Below are 15877 nucleotides of genomic sequence, written 5' to 3' on the forward strand. Positions count from 1 at the left end.
TGCATTTTGGCATGTCTTACACAACTGCCACTTATACCTGGAACCGAAATACAGGATAGATTGGAACAGGAAAGAAAAACATCATGTTTTTATAACCTCTTGAGGGGCTCGCAGCCACCCAGTTTTGAAGGCCTAAAGAGTTGCTGGGAGAGGGATATCAAGGAGGAGATAACAAGTGGATAATGGGGGGAAAATTATTGGATCGTGGTTAAAAGTATCACGAGAAATGCAGACACATCTTATTAATTATAAAATTATCAATAGGATCTATTGGATCTCAAGTAAAATGGTACAGTTAGGACTTAGAAACTCAGATTTGTGCTGGAGATGTGACAACACTTGTGGCACCCTCTTACATATGTTGTACTCATGCCCCATGATAGATCGTCATCAATACAGTGATGTCCTCTGCACTTGGACAGACACCAATGCTTTGTCTATTAGGTGTGCTGCCAAAAGGAAGTGGGCTTAACACTTACCAAATCTCATGGTGCAGGATAGCACTTATAACTGGATGCAGAATAGTGCTGTGACATAGGAAAACTAAAGGATAGGCTAGATACTAATAGATAGGCAATACATCTACATGAAAATATGGGGCCCCTATACTGCTGCAACCCTACGTACTGATGAGTTGAACCCTTTCTTATAATCTGAGGTGTTACCTAGAGTACATAATATGATATACAATTTGATATTCATTAAATGTACCATGTGAAATATGTATCATGCATGTATATATTTTTTTGTATATAAATGCATCCACATATTTATGTATATAATGCTCTGTGTCGGTTGATTTCTCCGTCCTTGTTCCCTTTGTCCTGTCGTGGTGTAATTTCCTGTGATTTTTCGACTTATGGTGTATTTCATTGGTTGTATATTTTTTATTATTGTTGTTGTTTGTTTATTTGTTTGAAAAATCAATAAAACTGAAAATTCTGGGGGAAAAAAAGAGGACACAATTTGATCAACATCAAAGTGTCATGTGCACATTATTAACTGTATGTCTACTGGGATTTTACATAAAGTTAATTACAAACACCATGTGATTCCAGGAGCAACTAGGGTGATAAATATGCCACATGAATCATGACACAGTATTGTCAAATTTGCTGCCTCAAAATTCAATGAATCTTCGGTTCAGGGCAGCTTTAGACATTTACGAGCATCACGCAAACGCAACACATTTTCCCCATACCCTTGACAATTTCGCACATTGGTCATTTGAACGCAGCAGCAGCCATCCCTGTTAACGCCTCCTGTGTGTGACTAGATCTTAAAAACATGTGGATGGGTGTGTGCTGCATAGACTTAGCAAAGCCGCCATGTTGTTACACCGTCTACATTGACTACAAAATCACTCCTGCTAGCTACTGTACCTAGTGAGAAGGCTAGCTAGCCGCTAGCCGGGTAACCGACCTAGTTCATAACAGCGTTACATCAGTGTGGAAATAGCGGGCCTAGAGAAGCAAACGCGTCCCACTCCATGCTGTAGGCACTGTGGCTTCACTAACGTTACGACACACCTGCCAAACTACAACAAGAGAGCGAAAGCTGCGGTGACTTTGCATTTTCGTTTTTCCGAAGGGGCTGTCAAGACCCGACTGGTTTCATCGTGCCCTGTGAGTAAAATAACCAAGCTAATTATTACATGTTGCCTCGCCGTTTGCTGGTGTAATGTTAGAATTAAGCTAGTCTTTTTGTGGCTAGCATGCGTGCCTGACTGCTAGCTGCTTATTTGTTTCAGGGCAAAGCCGACGAGATTAACCGCTGCGCAACACTGGCTGTCTGTCCAGCCGGGGGTGTTTGTCATTTCCACTGGCAGATACGTCAGGTAGCTCTGGCTTGGGCCTAGCTTATGTAGCTAACAGCAACTCATTTATATAACTAACGTTAGCTAGCTAAGTGTTTATGTAGCTGTTTAGAGGTGTGTACTCAGCCTTGATAGCTAAATAAATCAACACATTTCAGGTGGTTACAACGAGATTAATTTCCTCACTACTAAGCAGCACTGGCGGCCACCTTCACCAGTAAATGACCTGCTTTGCTAACGCTAACAGTGACGTTGTGAGTTATAACATGTTTTAACGCTAAACGGCCTCTGCTGTTTGCTACGGCTGTCTGTTAGCCACCGGCTAACTTAGCCACCCCCTTCACCCTCACTCAGTACACCGTGTTAACGGTATGTTTATTTGTTCTTTTGTTGTTGTTTTTCTTCAGGGTTTTGAGCCAAAAGAAGAGTAATGTCCTGTCCATGTACCTCGGCTGCCAGGTTGTTCCTAAACACTGCCCACAGAGGTAAGACAGAGAAAGAACATACCGTGCCAGCTGGCTAGAGCTGCATGACATTGTGCTGCTGCTGGTGCAGTTTGAGAAGTAGGTCTCCAGCTAACCCAGACTGCTGCTGGTCACGTAATGTCAACAGCAGGTGGAAAAGTTACTGAGAGTGTTTAGCAGCTGTAGTTGTTACATCACCCAGACTTTCATAAAGTAGTGCAGCTGAGACTTAGATTTCAGAGTAGTAACTCATCAATACAAACAGTAAACAGTGTTATGTAGCAGTGTTACATCAACCAGAGACTGTCACACTTGCATAATGACAATTACAAAATGTTCAGTATCTACAGCAATTATAAATACTCTATGGACTTTATGCCCCTGATTATGAACTGTTGCTTTTGATAATATGAAGCATAAAACTGATTGAACCAAAGACACAGTCCATGAGGGTTTTTTTTGACTTATCCAATTTGTTGTGAACTAATTAAGCTGCCCTCCAATGATACATGCGTGGCTGTATTTAACAATTGATTTCATTGTCAGTTAATATGCAGATTATTTTCTTGGATTAATGATTCATCAATTAGTCTTTTAAGTGTAACAAAAATGTGAAAAATAGTCATATGCGTTTGGTAGAGCCCAGGTTGACATCTACAGATGTTTTCAACTTTTTATTTAGTGTTCAATTTTCAGATAACAGAACGTTCCCTGACATAGGACCTCTTAAAACCACATTACCAAAAAAAGAATAACTAAGGGGTGCTGCACTTACAGCATAGCAGGTTCAGTTACAGAAGAAGACACCACTAGCATTTTGAGTGATATTTTAATACAATCTTTTACAACAACCCATTCTATCCGATTAGATCCCCAGATATGGTGTAACTCGAGTCCACCTTTGTGTGAAAGTGTCCATTTTCAGCTGCAGACTTGCTGTCACTCGTTCAGTCGTGAAAGCCTTTTCGAGTCTCTGCATCCACTGGATTATAGTTGGTGGTTTTGCATCTTTCCAGTTCATTGTTATTATTTTCTTGGCAATCAGTACGAGTATCATCAGTGTATACCTCTGATCCGTGCTGTATTTATCTTAAGGTGTAAGTCCTAACAGAAATATAAGTGGGTCTGGTGGGGCGTCTACCTCCATGATTGTCATGTCAATTTCTGACATCTTCAGATGTCTTGTATTGTTCCTCCAAAAGTCCAAAGCCCAGGATTTTTACATTTTTAATTGCAAAGAAAATAAGCAAATTCACACATTGGAGAAGCTACAACCAGAAAATGTTTGGTATTTTTGCATAACATTTTTGTGAAATGCTCAATCAATCATTAAAGTAGTTGCAATGTCTGTTAATTGGCCAGTGGATTAATCAGATACTTGTTTCAGCACTAGTTACATGACAAGTGGGAGCAGTTATAATTGTTTTAGTACTGTGCTGTTTGCTTGTTGCCTAACTGTTTTTTAGGGTAAACAAAATCATTTAAAATAACATGATAATTTTCATTCATTTGTCAGGAATCAAAAGGGATGTTGTTGTTGTTACAGGATTGTCCTGCTCCCGGATCCAGCTGTATTCTCTGAGCCGTCAGGGGTCTCGGGAAACTCATTTACCTCCCCGGGTACGGGTGAGGTCATTTTCAGAGACTGCTGTCTGCTTTGCCGCTAAAGATGGGACAACAAAGGACGGTGGAAGTGATGGTGGAAAGGTAATCTCTTGCAGGATAACTCTCATGTGTAGCTCTCTTCCATGGTAGTGTTACACACTACTCTGTCCGTGGAAGAGATGGTAGTAATGTAATTTGTGCTGACACAGTTATTTTTTCACAGAAAAGCATCAGTGAGGGAAAGAGACTCTCTGGCTCTGGAGGATCGGGCAAGGGGGGAAGCCAGCTCCGCTGCCCCAAATGTGGAGATCCTTGCACACATGTAGAGACCTTTGTATGTGAGTAAACTTCTTGATATTTGACAAACATTTACCAAGAGATACGATCTGATATGCACTTTAGGTGCAAAGTGCATGCAGAAACTTTAAATCATGAGGAGCAGGTATAAAGAAGTATGACACTGAGGTAATTCAGGGGGACTCATCTGTCACAGATGCTTTGTTGACAGTATTCACTAAAGGAGCAAAAGAAAATACAGAAGACAGGATACAAAAAAACCCAGTCTCCAGAACATTTAAACACGGAATAATACAGTGAATATCCAGCATTATCAGTGCCAGAAGAAATGTGGTTGGCATTGTTGAACAACACATATGAGAAGGAGGGGAAAAAAACGGCGATGGTTTGTGCATTGGCTAAACAAAAAAAGAAACAGAGGGAAAGTACAGCAAAATGCCCCAGCAGATAAAAACCATATCATTTGTATCCTCGATTCTGTGTTGAAATGTGTGTTTTGTTTTGTTTTTCTCAACAAAGCTTTAAACCAACTTTAACATTTTGTATTTTACTCTGGTGCAAACTGTGGTGTTGCACTGAAATAACTATAAACACGCAGCACATACGCAATAACCACAAACAACCACCATAAATAATTTCCTGGCACAGTTTGTCAAATAAAGACCTGCAAGTAAACATCTGAGGGATTAGTTTCATTGTAGTCCAATCAGCATGTTCTGCAACATTTCATCATCAACTGTGTGAGTTTATAAACTGCTGCTTGAACTTAGAGGTGATGTTTGGGCAGTTAGATGGTGCAAGAAACCACCTCAGACAAACAGATCGAGGTTTCCTTCACTGGTTTGTTTTGTAACTTTATGAAACTATCTGACATTATAAAGTTTGTGCCAGTGATCGGCCAGAATGTGTCTAACACTGTCCATGTGACAGCTCAACCACTCACTATGAGTCATAGGTGTCCAGCCTCTTTGGAAATAAAATCACCCTCTGCCTTTTTCATTTTAACCCCCTATTTATCTTCTTAAAACGTACTTGCTTTTTCACTGTCTGGAAAATATTTCAAGTTAAGAGGAGGTTTGTGGTTTACCACTTACATGTTGTTTATATAATGTCAGCCACGTTGTCTTGTTGCCCACAGAGACAAGGTGGAAGTTGGTTTAACACTTGAACATACAAAGTTAATTTTTTCATAGATTACTGTCAATATAGAAAACTGACAGACTAAGCAGAATTTCATCAGATAGTGATGGCACAAACTGTTGTGTCTGTCTGCTAAAGCAAAGACAATCTCTGGTTTGTCTTTAGTTTTTTTTTATACTTCCATGATGCAAACAGGCAGCAATGTGTGTCAACTCACAGTGACCAAATATCTTCTAGCAGTGACAGTGCAGCCTGGTCATAGACATAGCATTGTTAAGAGAGAAATTATTTTAAATATGTTGAAAGTAAATGTACCCGAGGTAATGGCAGGCGGCATGGGAACCAGCACTTTGTTTTTCACATTTTCCTGTTGCATCACGCACATTAATCAGCAAGTTTTCTGGAGGTCAGCAGACATTTTTTGCCATTTCAGCATTACAAGCACTTTGACAGTAAACAGAGTTATTTTTGTTTCGAGTCACAGGACTCTTAATGATCTGCAACCCTAAAAAATTGTGAAACTGTAAATATCTTACATGTTTCTTTGAATCAGGTTGTGAAATGTTTCAGTATTAAATGTGCTGTGTTTGTTTTCTTCTTTTGTAGCATCAACACGATTTGTGAAATGTGAGAAATGCCATCATTTTTTCGTGGTACTGTCTGAAACGGACTCTAAGAAGGGACTGAACAAAGAGCCAGAATCTGCAGCGGAGGCGGTGAAGCTGGCATTTGCACAGAAACCTCCCCCTCCTCCTAAGAAGGTGAGAAATTGAGGCAGGAAATCAAAATATGTTTTTAAAGGACTTTTATTCAAAGTGTTACATATCCTGTTGTGATGGTCAGTCTGTATACGTTTATGAATTATAAATTCTCTTTTTGTTTTTGTTTTTCACAGATATATGCTTACCTCGACAAGTACGTTGTTGGCCAGTCCTATGCAAAAAAGGTGTTAGCAGTCGCGGTGTACAATCACTACAAGCGCATCTACAACAACATCCCTGCTGGGAGTCGACAGCAGGTGGAGGTGGAGAAACAGCCCTCTCTAACACCTCGTGGTCAGTATTACTGTTGTCCATTGACACTGTTTTATTCTGTTGCCTATTGGTATACTTCACCTCCTCCTAATTTCTTTGGTATGTTTGAGTTATTTAAAACAATATGTACGTAATGTACATGTATTCACGTGGTTTCCATAGACCATCATTGTAGTCTGATAGTCGGTAAATATTGCAGTGCATAAGAAAGCAAATGAAAAACTTAAAAATATTTTCTTGCCTGAGCATAAAAGCTCCCAAGATAAAGACATAAACAGTTCTTTTCACTTTGACAGAACGTCCATGTTCTCTACCTTCTGTTTTTTTGACAAAACCTGTTCTACTGAAACATATAGTGCTGAGCTTTGACCTACTTTTGGGCGCTGTTTTTGTGTTCATTCCATACTAGACTGCAAAGACAGGATATAGGAGGAGAAGGGTGAGGGGCAATGGTATGCACCGGGTTAGATGAGTTATATAAGCCAGCCTACAGGGGGTTAAATATGAATCTGGGATTGATCAAACACTGTTTTAAGAGTAAATTTAAAAAAGGAATTGTCATTTATCTAAAGCAATTTAGCTCCTATGCAAACACATAGGAGATGCAATCATGCAAGATTACACCTGACAGTAACAATTTGTTGACAAGTTTGTCAAATTGAAGCAAAAAAAAAAAAAAAGTAGGGCACAGTATCTTTTATTTTACACAGTAAGATGTTGCATCATGAAGAGTTATGAGCTGTGGCCTTCAGTTATAGCTTGTTTTGAGTCATTCTGTATTATTTGGCATTTGTTCAATAATGATCACACAACTGTGTAAACGTTTTTGCAGGACTGTAGCGATAATGTCATTATGGTAATTATTAATGATAACATTGATTTGAGTACTTTCATCCTCTCTTTGTAGAGCTAGAGATGAGAAGACGAGAGGATGAGTACAGGTTCACAAGTAAGTGATTGGTCCTCCTTACTGTTATCTTTACCAGAGGCCACCTTAAATGTCACAACACTTGAACAGCTATTTCTGTGTTTCTTTTCATGAGTTGCGCAAATGCCAAAATGTACAGACCAGGTGTATGTTCCTCAACCTGAAGAATCAGATAATTAAATGATTAACTAATACACCAGATGATGAACTTTATGTTGTTTGAGGTCATGCAGCTCCAATTCTGGAGCAGTGATTATCGATTTACCATGTGTACAAATTAGCTATAGAAACTGAAGCAATAAGATAATGCTCGTTAATCTTTGACAGACCAGACAATATGATAAGGTAACCCAGTGACCCACATTCACATCTGTACCTCTGCTATTTTCAGTCCAGCTCTCCTCACTTCGTAACTCCACACTGGCACAGACTAGGGCATGCATATTTTTAGCCTGCACATGGAGATGCACGGTTTGACATATACACCATCAATGAATGGCCTGTAAATTGTGCAGCACTTCAACTAGAGAGTGTTCATTAGTGTCTTTCTAGTGATTTCTGAAATATAGCACACAGAGAAGTTTTCAGTTTTTACTTTTCAGTCACAAAGTTGACTCCTATGGCTGTGGCTGTTGTTCCAGAGCTGCTGCAGATTGCAGGGATCAGTCCTCATGGAAATGCCCTGGGGGCGTCCATGCAGCAACAGGCGAGCCAGCAGGCACCTCAGGAGAGGAGGGGCGGGGAGGTCCTGGACTCCACACACACTGATATTAAACTGGAGAAGAGCAACATCATACTTCTAGGTCCAACGGGCTCAGGTTAGTGTTATTTTAACATCATCCAAAATTCCAAATATTTCTAACGTTTAGATTGCCAAATATGCAGTTGATCTGTAAATATGAATCTGTGTGACCAAAGAAATTTGACCATGATTTTTCAAATTTTTCACAGGAAAAACATTGTTGGCGCAGACACTGGCACGCTGTCTGGATGTTCCCTTTGCGATATGTGACTGCACCACACTAACTCAAGCGGGATACGTGGGAGAAGACATCGAGTCAGTTATTGCCAAACTGCTGCAAGATGCCAACTACTCAGTGGAGAAAGCACAACAAGGTGGGCAGAGGGATTAACTTTAACAGCAGTGACGTTTCCTATGTTAAAATCATATCATATGTTTCTTGTTGAACACAAGAATCAAGACAAATTGCAGCAACAGTATATCACACGGAGTTTCTGCGAGTTATCTAATTTTATTTGGCCATTCTGAAACAGGCACACACAGTTCTGATTATAAATCAAAATTGATTAGAGTTGTTCTTTTTGAGTATTAAAAAGATAATGCTGACGGATAACACAAACAAGGCACAATATAAGGGTAAATAAAGGGGACACATTCAGAATTTGATAACAACCCCAGACTAATTCAGGTCAGTATGAACATCATGACACGGTGACAGCAGAGCCTCTGTTCTCCATCAGTCAACATTTGCAGATTAGTATTACCAGGGAGGCAAAATTAGCCTCCTGCACCCATAATGTTGTCTAAACTTTCATTTCTAATTGCTAACTCAACCTCCATAATTCTTTTTTGGGAAAGAGGCAGAAAAAGGCACAGAGAAAACAAAAAATTTTGCAAAAAAAAAGTAAAATATGACCCCACATCACAGGACTTATATTGATGACCTCCGTTTTTGGTGAAATATGGTGGGTAGTATGTGATGGAATTTTTATTGAACAAATTATAGACATGGTAGATACACAGGAGAAAAAGATCAGACGACCTCCACAAATTGCAAATTACGAGAGGTCCCCAGGTAATACTTGTCCCATGGGAAGAGGGCTGAAGGCAGTAGGAAAACCAGTTCGATAGCAGCAAACAGCTGACTTGTATGCATAGAGTGTAAAAGTTGTCGTAGCCACTGTGACGTCACCCATTGGTTTGTATACTCCCTTTTTGAAGCTTAGAGTGTGGCAGTTTAGCCATCAGCGTCTTTTTTTGAGTCAGAAGGGACCATATTTTGGCAAGAGGCTGGTGCTGTGTGGGAGCGAGGGGTGGATCTGACTGAGAAGCAGAGGACACTATTGGCAGACAGTCTGTCAATCAAAGTGGCCTGCCCTTAATTATGAGTAACTTTAAACCTTGATAAAATGTAAATGGGTGCATTATATAGAAATCCCCCCATGTACATTTGTCATGAATGTTGAAATTAGTAGGGCTGTACTCAAATATTCGGATATTTGAATATTAGTTTCTATGTCTAGGTATTCGTTATGAAAATTTGGTATTCGATATTTGGTTTTTTTTTTTATTTACTTTTTTTTTGTTTTTTTTTATTTATTTATTTGTTTAACATATTTTTTTGGTGCTAAATGTAGTCTTTTTGTTGTTGGTAAATGTAGGTTATCAATAAAAATCAAAACTTTTAAATTGCATTGTTAAAAATGTGAAAATACAGTATAGCCTACCAACTGAGCTTGCGCGCACAACACGCTTGAGCGCATCCATCTGAGGCTGTGGATCAATGCCAAGTTTTACCACTTTATCACTATTCCCTCTAACTTGTAGCTGTTTTTTCGTTATCTTTTGAATTTAATATGAATTATGGAACCGTTTTTGTCAACGTTTGTTTCCCCGGTTTTGTACAATAAATTATTGTTAAAAGTTTCAACAAGTTTCTTTTGGAGTGCGTGACACAAGTGTGTTTTGAAAATGACCGCGGACTGTCACCTGCTCAACACATCAGTACCTTAGGATGCCATGACAGTAATAGATTATAGATTAATAGATTAGAATAATAATGTCAAAATATCATTTACAGGCCAATTTAACAGACGATCACTGCTGCCCGACCCGCAGGCCCATTTGCGGGTCCCGCGGGTTACGGGTCGACCCGCGCATCACTACTCAGCTCAGTCTATAAGGCTGCACACAACAGTAAGGCTATAGACATTATATTCTGTTCAAATTAAAGAGGATGACTAGCCAATGTGAAAATCAAAAGAAAGCATAGAATAATGTACTGAAGGAGACTGTTGTGCCATCACATTTTTTTGTGGTTTGAGAGCAAAGATCAGGTCGTTGCTGTGCAAAACTCCACAATACAGTTAGGTCCTTACATGGGTAAGAGTGGTTTTATCAGGCTGGATGTGCCAACAGGAAGAGGAAGGAGGCAGGAAGAAGCTAAAAATCAAGGGGTCAAACTGCGGTTAACGAAAGTAAACAGTGTAATTTTGAGGCTGTGACTCACCACTTCCCTTCAACTGTTGAGATTCATGGACAGTTTTCTTCACATTTGAACCTTTTAACATGATTAAAAGTGAGAGATGTGTAGTATAGTGTAAACTGAAATCTGAAGTAAACACTGTGTACGTGTTTACACATTGAGCTTATTAAAGACGGGGACTGTCTCATGTTATGGTGAGAAGTGAAACTCAGGCTGTCTTGGCTCTGTGCTTGTGTTTCTTGTGCAGGTATTGTGTTTCTGGATGAGGTTGATAAGATTGGCAGCGTGCCTGGAATCCATCAGCTCAGAGATGTAGGAGGAGAAGGAGTCCAGCAGGTCAGTGTTCAGCCCAAGTTGCACTAAATAAAACTTAAATGCAGTTTGTTTTATACACAGTAATCTCAGAATAAAATTGAGAGAAAGTAGCAGCTGCTTTTTTCTTTCCTTGTGCTGTGTTAGTTGACTTAAGCTTGTGTTGGTGACATTTTTTGCCTCTCCTCTCTGTCAGGGTTTGCTCAAACTCTTGGAGGGCACAATCGTCAATGTTCCTGAGAAAAACTCCAGGAAGCTCAGAGGAGAGACGGTGCAGGTAGACACAACAAATATTCTGTTTGTTGCATCTGGTGCTTTCAACGGACTTGACAGAATCATCAGCAGAAGGAAAAATGAAAAGGTAAATTAACACGGCTCATATGTACTGTCAGCAGACACTCCACCAACATTCTTGTTGGTCATCATTCCCGCCTCTAACTTGATCCTCATGTGTCATGACTCCTCAGTATCTGGGTTTTGGCACTCCCTCCAACCTGGGGAAAGGGCGCCGTGCAGCGGCCGCCGCAGACTTGGCCAACACCAGCGGTGAGACAGACACAGTGGCAGAGATTGAGGAGAAGGACAGGCTGCTGAAGCACGTCGAGGCCAGGGACCTGATTGAGTTTGGAATGATCCCAGAGTTTGTAGGTCGTCTTCCTGTGGTTGTTCCTCTGCACAGCCTGGATGAAGAGACGCTAGTCCGGATTTTGACTGAGCCACGAAACGCTGTGGTGCCCCAGTACCAGGCTCTGTTCAGCATGGACAAAGTAAGGGCTCTGATGTAGTGGCTACTACAGCTCAGTGTTAAGCTGTGTTCAGACAGGCAGCAGCACAATGTTAAACTAACACAGCTCGTTCATTCATTTAACTGAGACCACTGTGTTAGCTCAGTGGAGGTCTCAACGAGGGGGCTCCAGCTCAGTTGTTGCCACAATACAATGCAGCGTCATCTAGTCAAATACCAGGTGCACATTCCTGGTCAGTTATTTTGAAATGTGAACGCAGTATTATTAATATTTTCCTTGCGACTGTTTCAACAAAAGATATGTGATAAATTTCCATAGTTGTAAAATCCTGTCTCACAGTATCATGAATCACTGTGCAGTGTTTTGGAGTCACACTCAAAGATCTACTATTCATACTAGCCTCCCTGGATCATAGTTTATTGTCTCATTGGTGGTACCTGAAACAACAAAGCCCCTTTATCTAGTATCAGATCTACATAAGATAGAAAAGAACTTGTTAGAAATGTATCCACAGGTCTCTACTTGATGTTTAAATTAACCTGCCACATCTTTTGTTTCAGTGTGAACTCAATGTGACTCCAGATGCCTTGAGGGCCATAGCTAGGATGGCTCTGGAGAGGAAAACTGGAGCTCGTGGGCTTCGATCCATCATGGTATGTGATATTTGCCAAGGTTATCAAACAAATTCTTTCGTAATATCGATGTAACACAATAATTTAACATTTCCTTATTTTTAATAGGAAAAGCTCCTTCTAGAGCCCATGTTCGAGGTGCCACACTCTGACATCATGGCTGTCGAGCTGAACAAAGAAGTTGTTCAAGGAAAATCACAACCCAGATATATCAGGTCAGTATCTCTCAGCTCACACAGGACAGGACTCAATGTGTGTTGCAGCAGAGATCAGATTCCTTATAGGGATAGTTCTGATTTTTGAAGTGGGGTTGTATGAGGGACTAGTCAGTGTATTACCTACTGTAGATGTCAGTCAGCATGCTCCCAGTTTGAAAAAGCAGGCAGGATATCACAACAGAAGCTAAGCCAAAAATATTGTAGCCACATAAAAAAATGTAGTATCAATTTAAGTGAAAGCTGTATTGAGAATATTTCCTCAGCTTGGGCTTGCTGTCGGACAGCCCTTTCTGCCAGGGAACTGAAGCTCTTTTGTCCATCTAAGCTCTCTTTAAAGCCACCAGACTCTTTTGAGTAATACAGTAAATTAACCTTGCAGAACTCAGTTGCTGCAGGTCTACCACTGCCTCGATCGACTAGTGTGTTTGTGTTATTGTGTGACTCGGGTGTTTAAAAGGATTAGTTAGGATTCACCAAACTAAGGGAGCCTGGTGGCTTTAAAGAGATTAATGTAACAGCTTAAGTTCCCTGTCAGAAAGGGTTGCCTGACGTAGGGGTGTAAATCACTGGTTTCATGGCAGACGTCTCCCAGCAGCCATAAAATATGAATTAATAACAAGATCATTTAACAAAGTTATAAAATTCAGCTCAATAAAAACTGTCAAGGTTCATAGACATGTCAGTTGTTTTTTGCTAGTCACCTACGATAAGCTCAAGCATGTTTATATTGCATGAGTTAGCTCAGCAGCTAGTGGACTTTCCTTCCTGTACTTTTTCTTACTCAGCGTTAGTTTAAGTCACTGCATCTTCCGACAGAACAGCTCAGTTGAATTTCAGCATGCATGCTTTTCAGCTGAACGTTGTTGAAACAGAGCAGCTAAAATTGCTGTAGTGAGACGTTAGCAGAATGAGATGCCCGTCTAGACTAGTGTTGTATCTCATAAGGGCATTGTTTACATATGGCATGTTCTCTGTCTGTTGACCCCTTTTTTCTCCAAACTTTATTTCCACACTGCTGATTTATTCCTGAGTAAATAACGTTATCCTCATTGTCTCTTGGCTGCTTGCCATCTGCCTTCCGCTGTTTGACGGTGACACAGACTTTGAAAATAAAAGCGTATCGTGAAGATGACGATATGGATCGATGTTTTCACTCTGCATTGATGATTTTGGATCGTTGATCATTAAATCCATATATTGTTACACCCCTAGTCTGAAGGCAAGCAGGTAGAATATTCTAACTGCAGTGAACACTTGAACTGATGTTTTTTAAAGTGGCTAAAATGCGTTTTGCTGCTGCCCTCCCTCACAGCAGTACATTGCTTAGCTTTCATGGTGGCACTCCTGCCTGCTTCTCCGAACCGGGAGCAACTCAACTCAAATTTATTATAAAGCACATTTAAGAACGACTCACATTGACCAAAGTGCTGCACAAAAGGAATAACATGCAAAAAAGGCACACAGTTCACACATTTAGAGACACAACACGCACAGGCATGTGTCAGGGAAGACCACATCAGGGGGACTCAAAAGCTAATGAAGGTTTTAAGCCTGGACTTACATGAGTCAATGGTGGGGGCAGATCTGATTGGGAGGGGGGTGCTGTTCCACAGTTTAGGGACAGACACACCAAAGGCACAATCACCCCTGAGCTTAAGTCTGGAGCGCGGGACAGCCAGGAGCCCCAGGTCAGCTGACCTGAGGGACCTGGATGAAGAATAGGAAGTTAGAAGGTCTGCGATGTAGGATGGGGCCAGACCACTGACTACCTCAGACAACCCCATGTCAAACAATCCTAACTATCCCTTAAAGCCCAGCTCACAGGCTCCGGTTGTGTTTACTTTGAAACCTGAACTGGAGTTTCCATTTGAATTTCAGAGCTCCAGCCAAGGAGTCTGCAGAAGAGGAATATGACTCGGGCATTGAGGAGGAGAACTGGCCTCGGCAGGCGGACGCTGCTAACAACTGAACCACATGTCACTCATTTCACCCTAAAGACAGTCTCTGAAATCATTAGATCACTGAACCTTTGGATACCAACTCTGGGTTTTACTATAGCCCCTGACAAACGAGCTGTGGACACTGTAGTAGAGGTAAAGAAGGCTGGTGGTTTTCACTGAAGAGAGTTTTCATGACGAACAAGTTGAGAGAGTGAAACAACCTTTGGTCCTGTGCATCAGATGTTAATTCTCTAGCGGTGCACTCGCAGGGTGGACCTTTATAAAATATTTCAATCTCTGGGGATTGTTAACATTTTTATCTATATAAAGATAATGCAATTTTATTCATGAAAGGATTTGTAGCTAGTTTGTTTGTTTTCTCTTTTTGTGGTGATGGTGATGTAACAGCGAGGGAAGCAAATGGAAACTGTGGGATCATACTGTACACTTGAAAAGAAGCTGAACTGAGAAAGTGTAGATGTGATGTTACCATGTCAAGTAATGCCTTATATCATAAGGGCATATTATTCCATGAGCACATCAATATTTTGATGTTTTCTTCTTTACCACCATTGTAATAATGGTGTTCACAGTATAAGTGGGCTCTAACCGTTAAGCTACGCTGCTTAGGTAGCATTTGTAAGCAGTTTGTATGAACTAACCTCTAATTTGGAAGTGTAACACACCAGCACACTAAACAGAGCAGGTGATAAACAACAGTGACCTTTTAAAAACAGCCAGAATGGTTATTTCTCAGTGTTCTGCTTCCTCTTGTAGCCCACTCTTAAGGGAATGTATCAGTTTTTACTTACAGACCTCTTTGTCACAGGACTGGATCAGAACGCTGTCTTTCAAAGCAGGATTAGCAGCTCAGCTAACTAGCTGCTGTTAATGAAGTCTCCTCTTGAGTTTTGTTAAGGAGTAGAACTCTTCCAACACACAGCACATGACTGAAAGATATTTTTAAATCTGACATTCACGCTTCATTTCCCAGTATCAGATCATAATCGGACAGATAATCTCTTTCACACCTGACTGGATGCCGCTCTAAATCCTGCTTTGTTAGACATGCCTCCAAACAGCACAAGTAGTTTTAATTTTCTTTGTGCGTTCCCCAGCGTCAGAAACTCACCTCACCGTTAGTGATGTAATATCCTGTTACTAAGTGGTATCTCAATACACACGTCTGTAACCTCTACCTAAATGCTCTCTGACTGAACTGAACCACGCTGCTGTACTCTTTAAAGATGCTGTTTGTGCTATAAAATAAGATTAAAACTAGATCTGTTCTTCCTTTTTGCTTTTAAGTTTCCTTTTCTTTTGATTAAAAACTGCTTTTCAGAGGTCTGTTACAGAACCTGTAACCCCCCTCCCCCCACACACGTTTGTGAATCTTAAACTTATTGTGATTGTTTAAAATATATGAATAAAATGTAAATCTCTGTACAGAATTTTAACCTCTTCTTTACCTTTGAACTTGTCTGCAGACCACAATGTACACTTTAAATTAATTTGGTT

General features: G+C 40.5%; 1 protein-coding gene across 3 annotated transcripts; it reads left to right on the forward strand.

Annotated features, from left to right (window-relative positions):
• Window positions 1-1384: 1384 nt before the first annotated feature.
• clpxb (caseinolytic mitochondrial matrix peptidase chaperone subunit Xb) lies at window positions 1385-15810 on the forward strand. 3 transcript variants are annotated; one of them, XM_033634289.2, is made up of 15 exons: window positions 1385-1625; window positions 2224-2301; window positions 3827-3987; window positions 4109-4223; window positions 5929-6083; window positions 6218-6377; window positions 7264-7305; window positions 7926-8102; window positions 8236-8400; window positions 10759-10847; window positions 11020-11184; window positions 11291-11590; window positions 12130-12222; window positions 12310-12416; window positions 14298-15810. In XM_033634289.2, the coding sequence occupies exons 2-15, from the start codon at window positions 2247-2249 to the stop codon at window positions 14386-14388; spliced, it is 1875 nt and encodes a 624-aa protein (XP_033490180.1). In that variant the 5' UTR covers window positions 1385-1625; window positions 2224-2246; the 3' UTR covers window positions 14389-15810. The 3 variants fall into 3 exon arrangements, with proteins under 3 accessions (XP_033490180.1, XP_033490182.1, XP_033490181.1); XM_033634290.2 differs by lacking the exon at window positions 1385-1625 and adding an exon at window positions 1727-1837; XM_033634291.2 differs by lacking the exon at window positions 7264-7305 and having other exon boundaries at window positions 1388-1625.
• The last annotated feature ends 67 nt before the right edge of the window (window positions 15811-15877 follow it).

The sequence above is a fragment of the Epinephelus lanceolatus genome, chromosome 5, assembly GCF_041903045.1.
Source record: "Epinephelus lanceolatus isolate andai-2023 chromosome 5, ASM4190304v1, whole genome shotgun sequence".
Taxonomy (NCBI): Eukaryota; Metazoa; Chordata; class Actinopteri; order Perciformes; family Serranidae; genus Epinephelus; species Epinephelus lanceolatus.

Bases quoted from the DNA above. Each gene is read 5' to 3' on its own strand.
- clpxb (XM_033634289.2), top strand. From the start codon at position 2,247: ATGTCCTGTCCATGTACCTCGGCTGCCAGGTTGTTCCTAAACACTGCC. The intron at 6,084-6,217 runs GTGAGAAATTGA...TGTTTTTCACAG, and splicing joins CTCCCCCTCCTCCTAAGAAG to ATATATGCTTACCTCGACAA. The intron at 11,591-12,129 runs GTAAGGGCTCTG...CTTTTGTTTCAG, and splicing joins CTCTGTTCAGCATGGACAAA to TGTGAACTCAATGTGACTCC.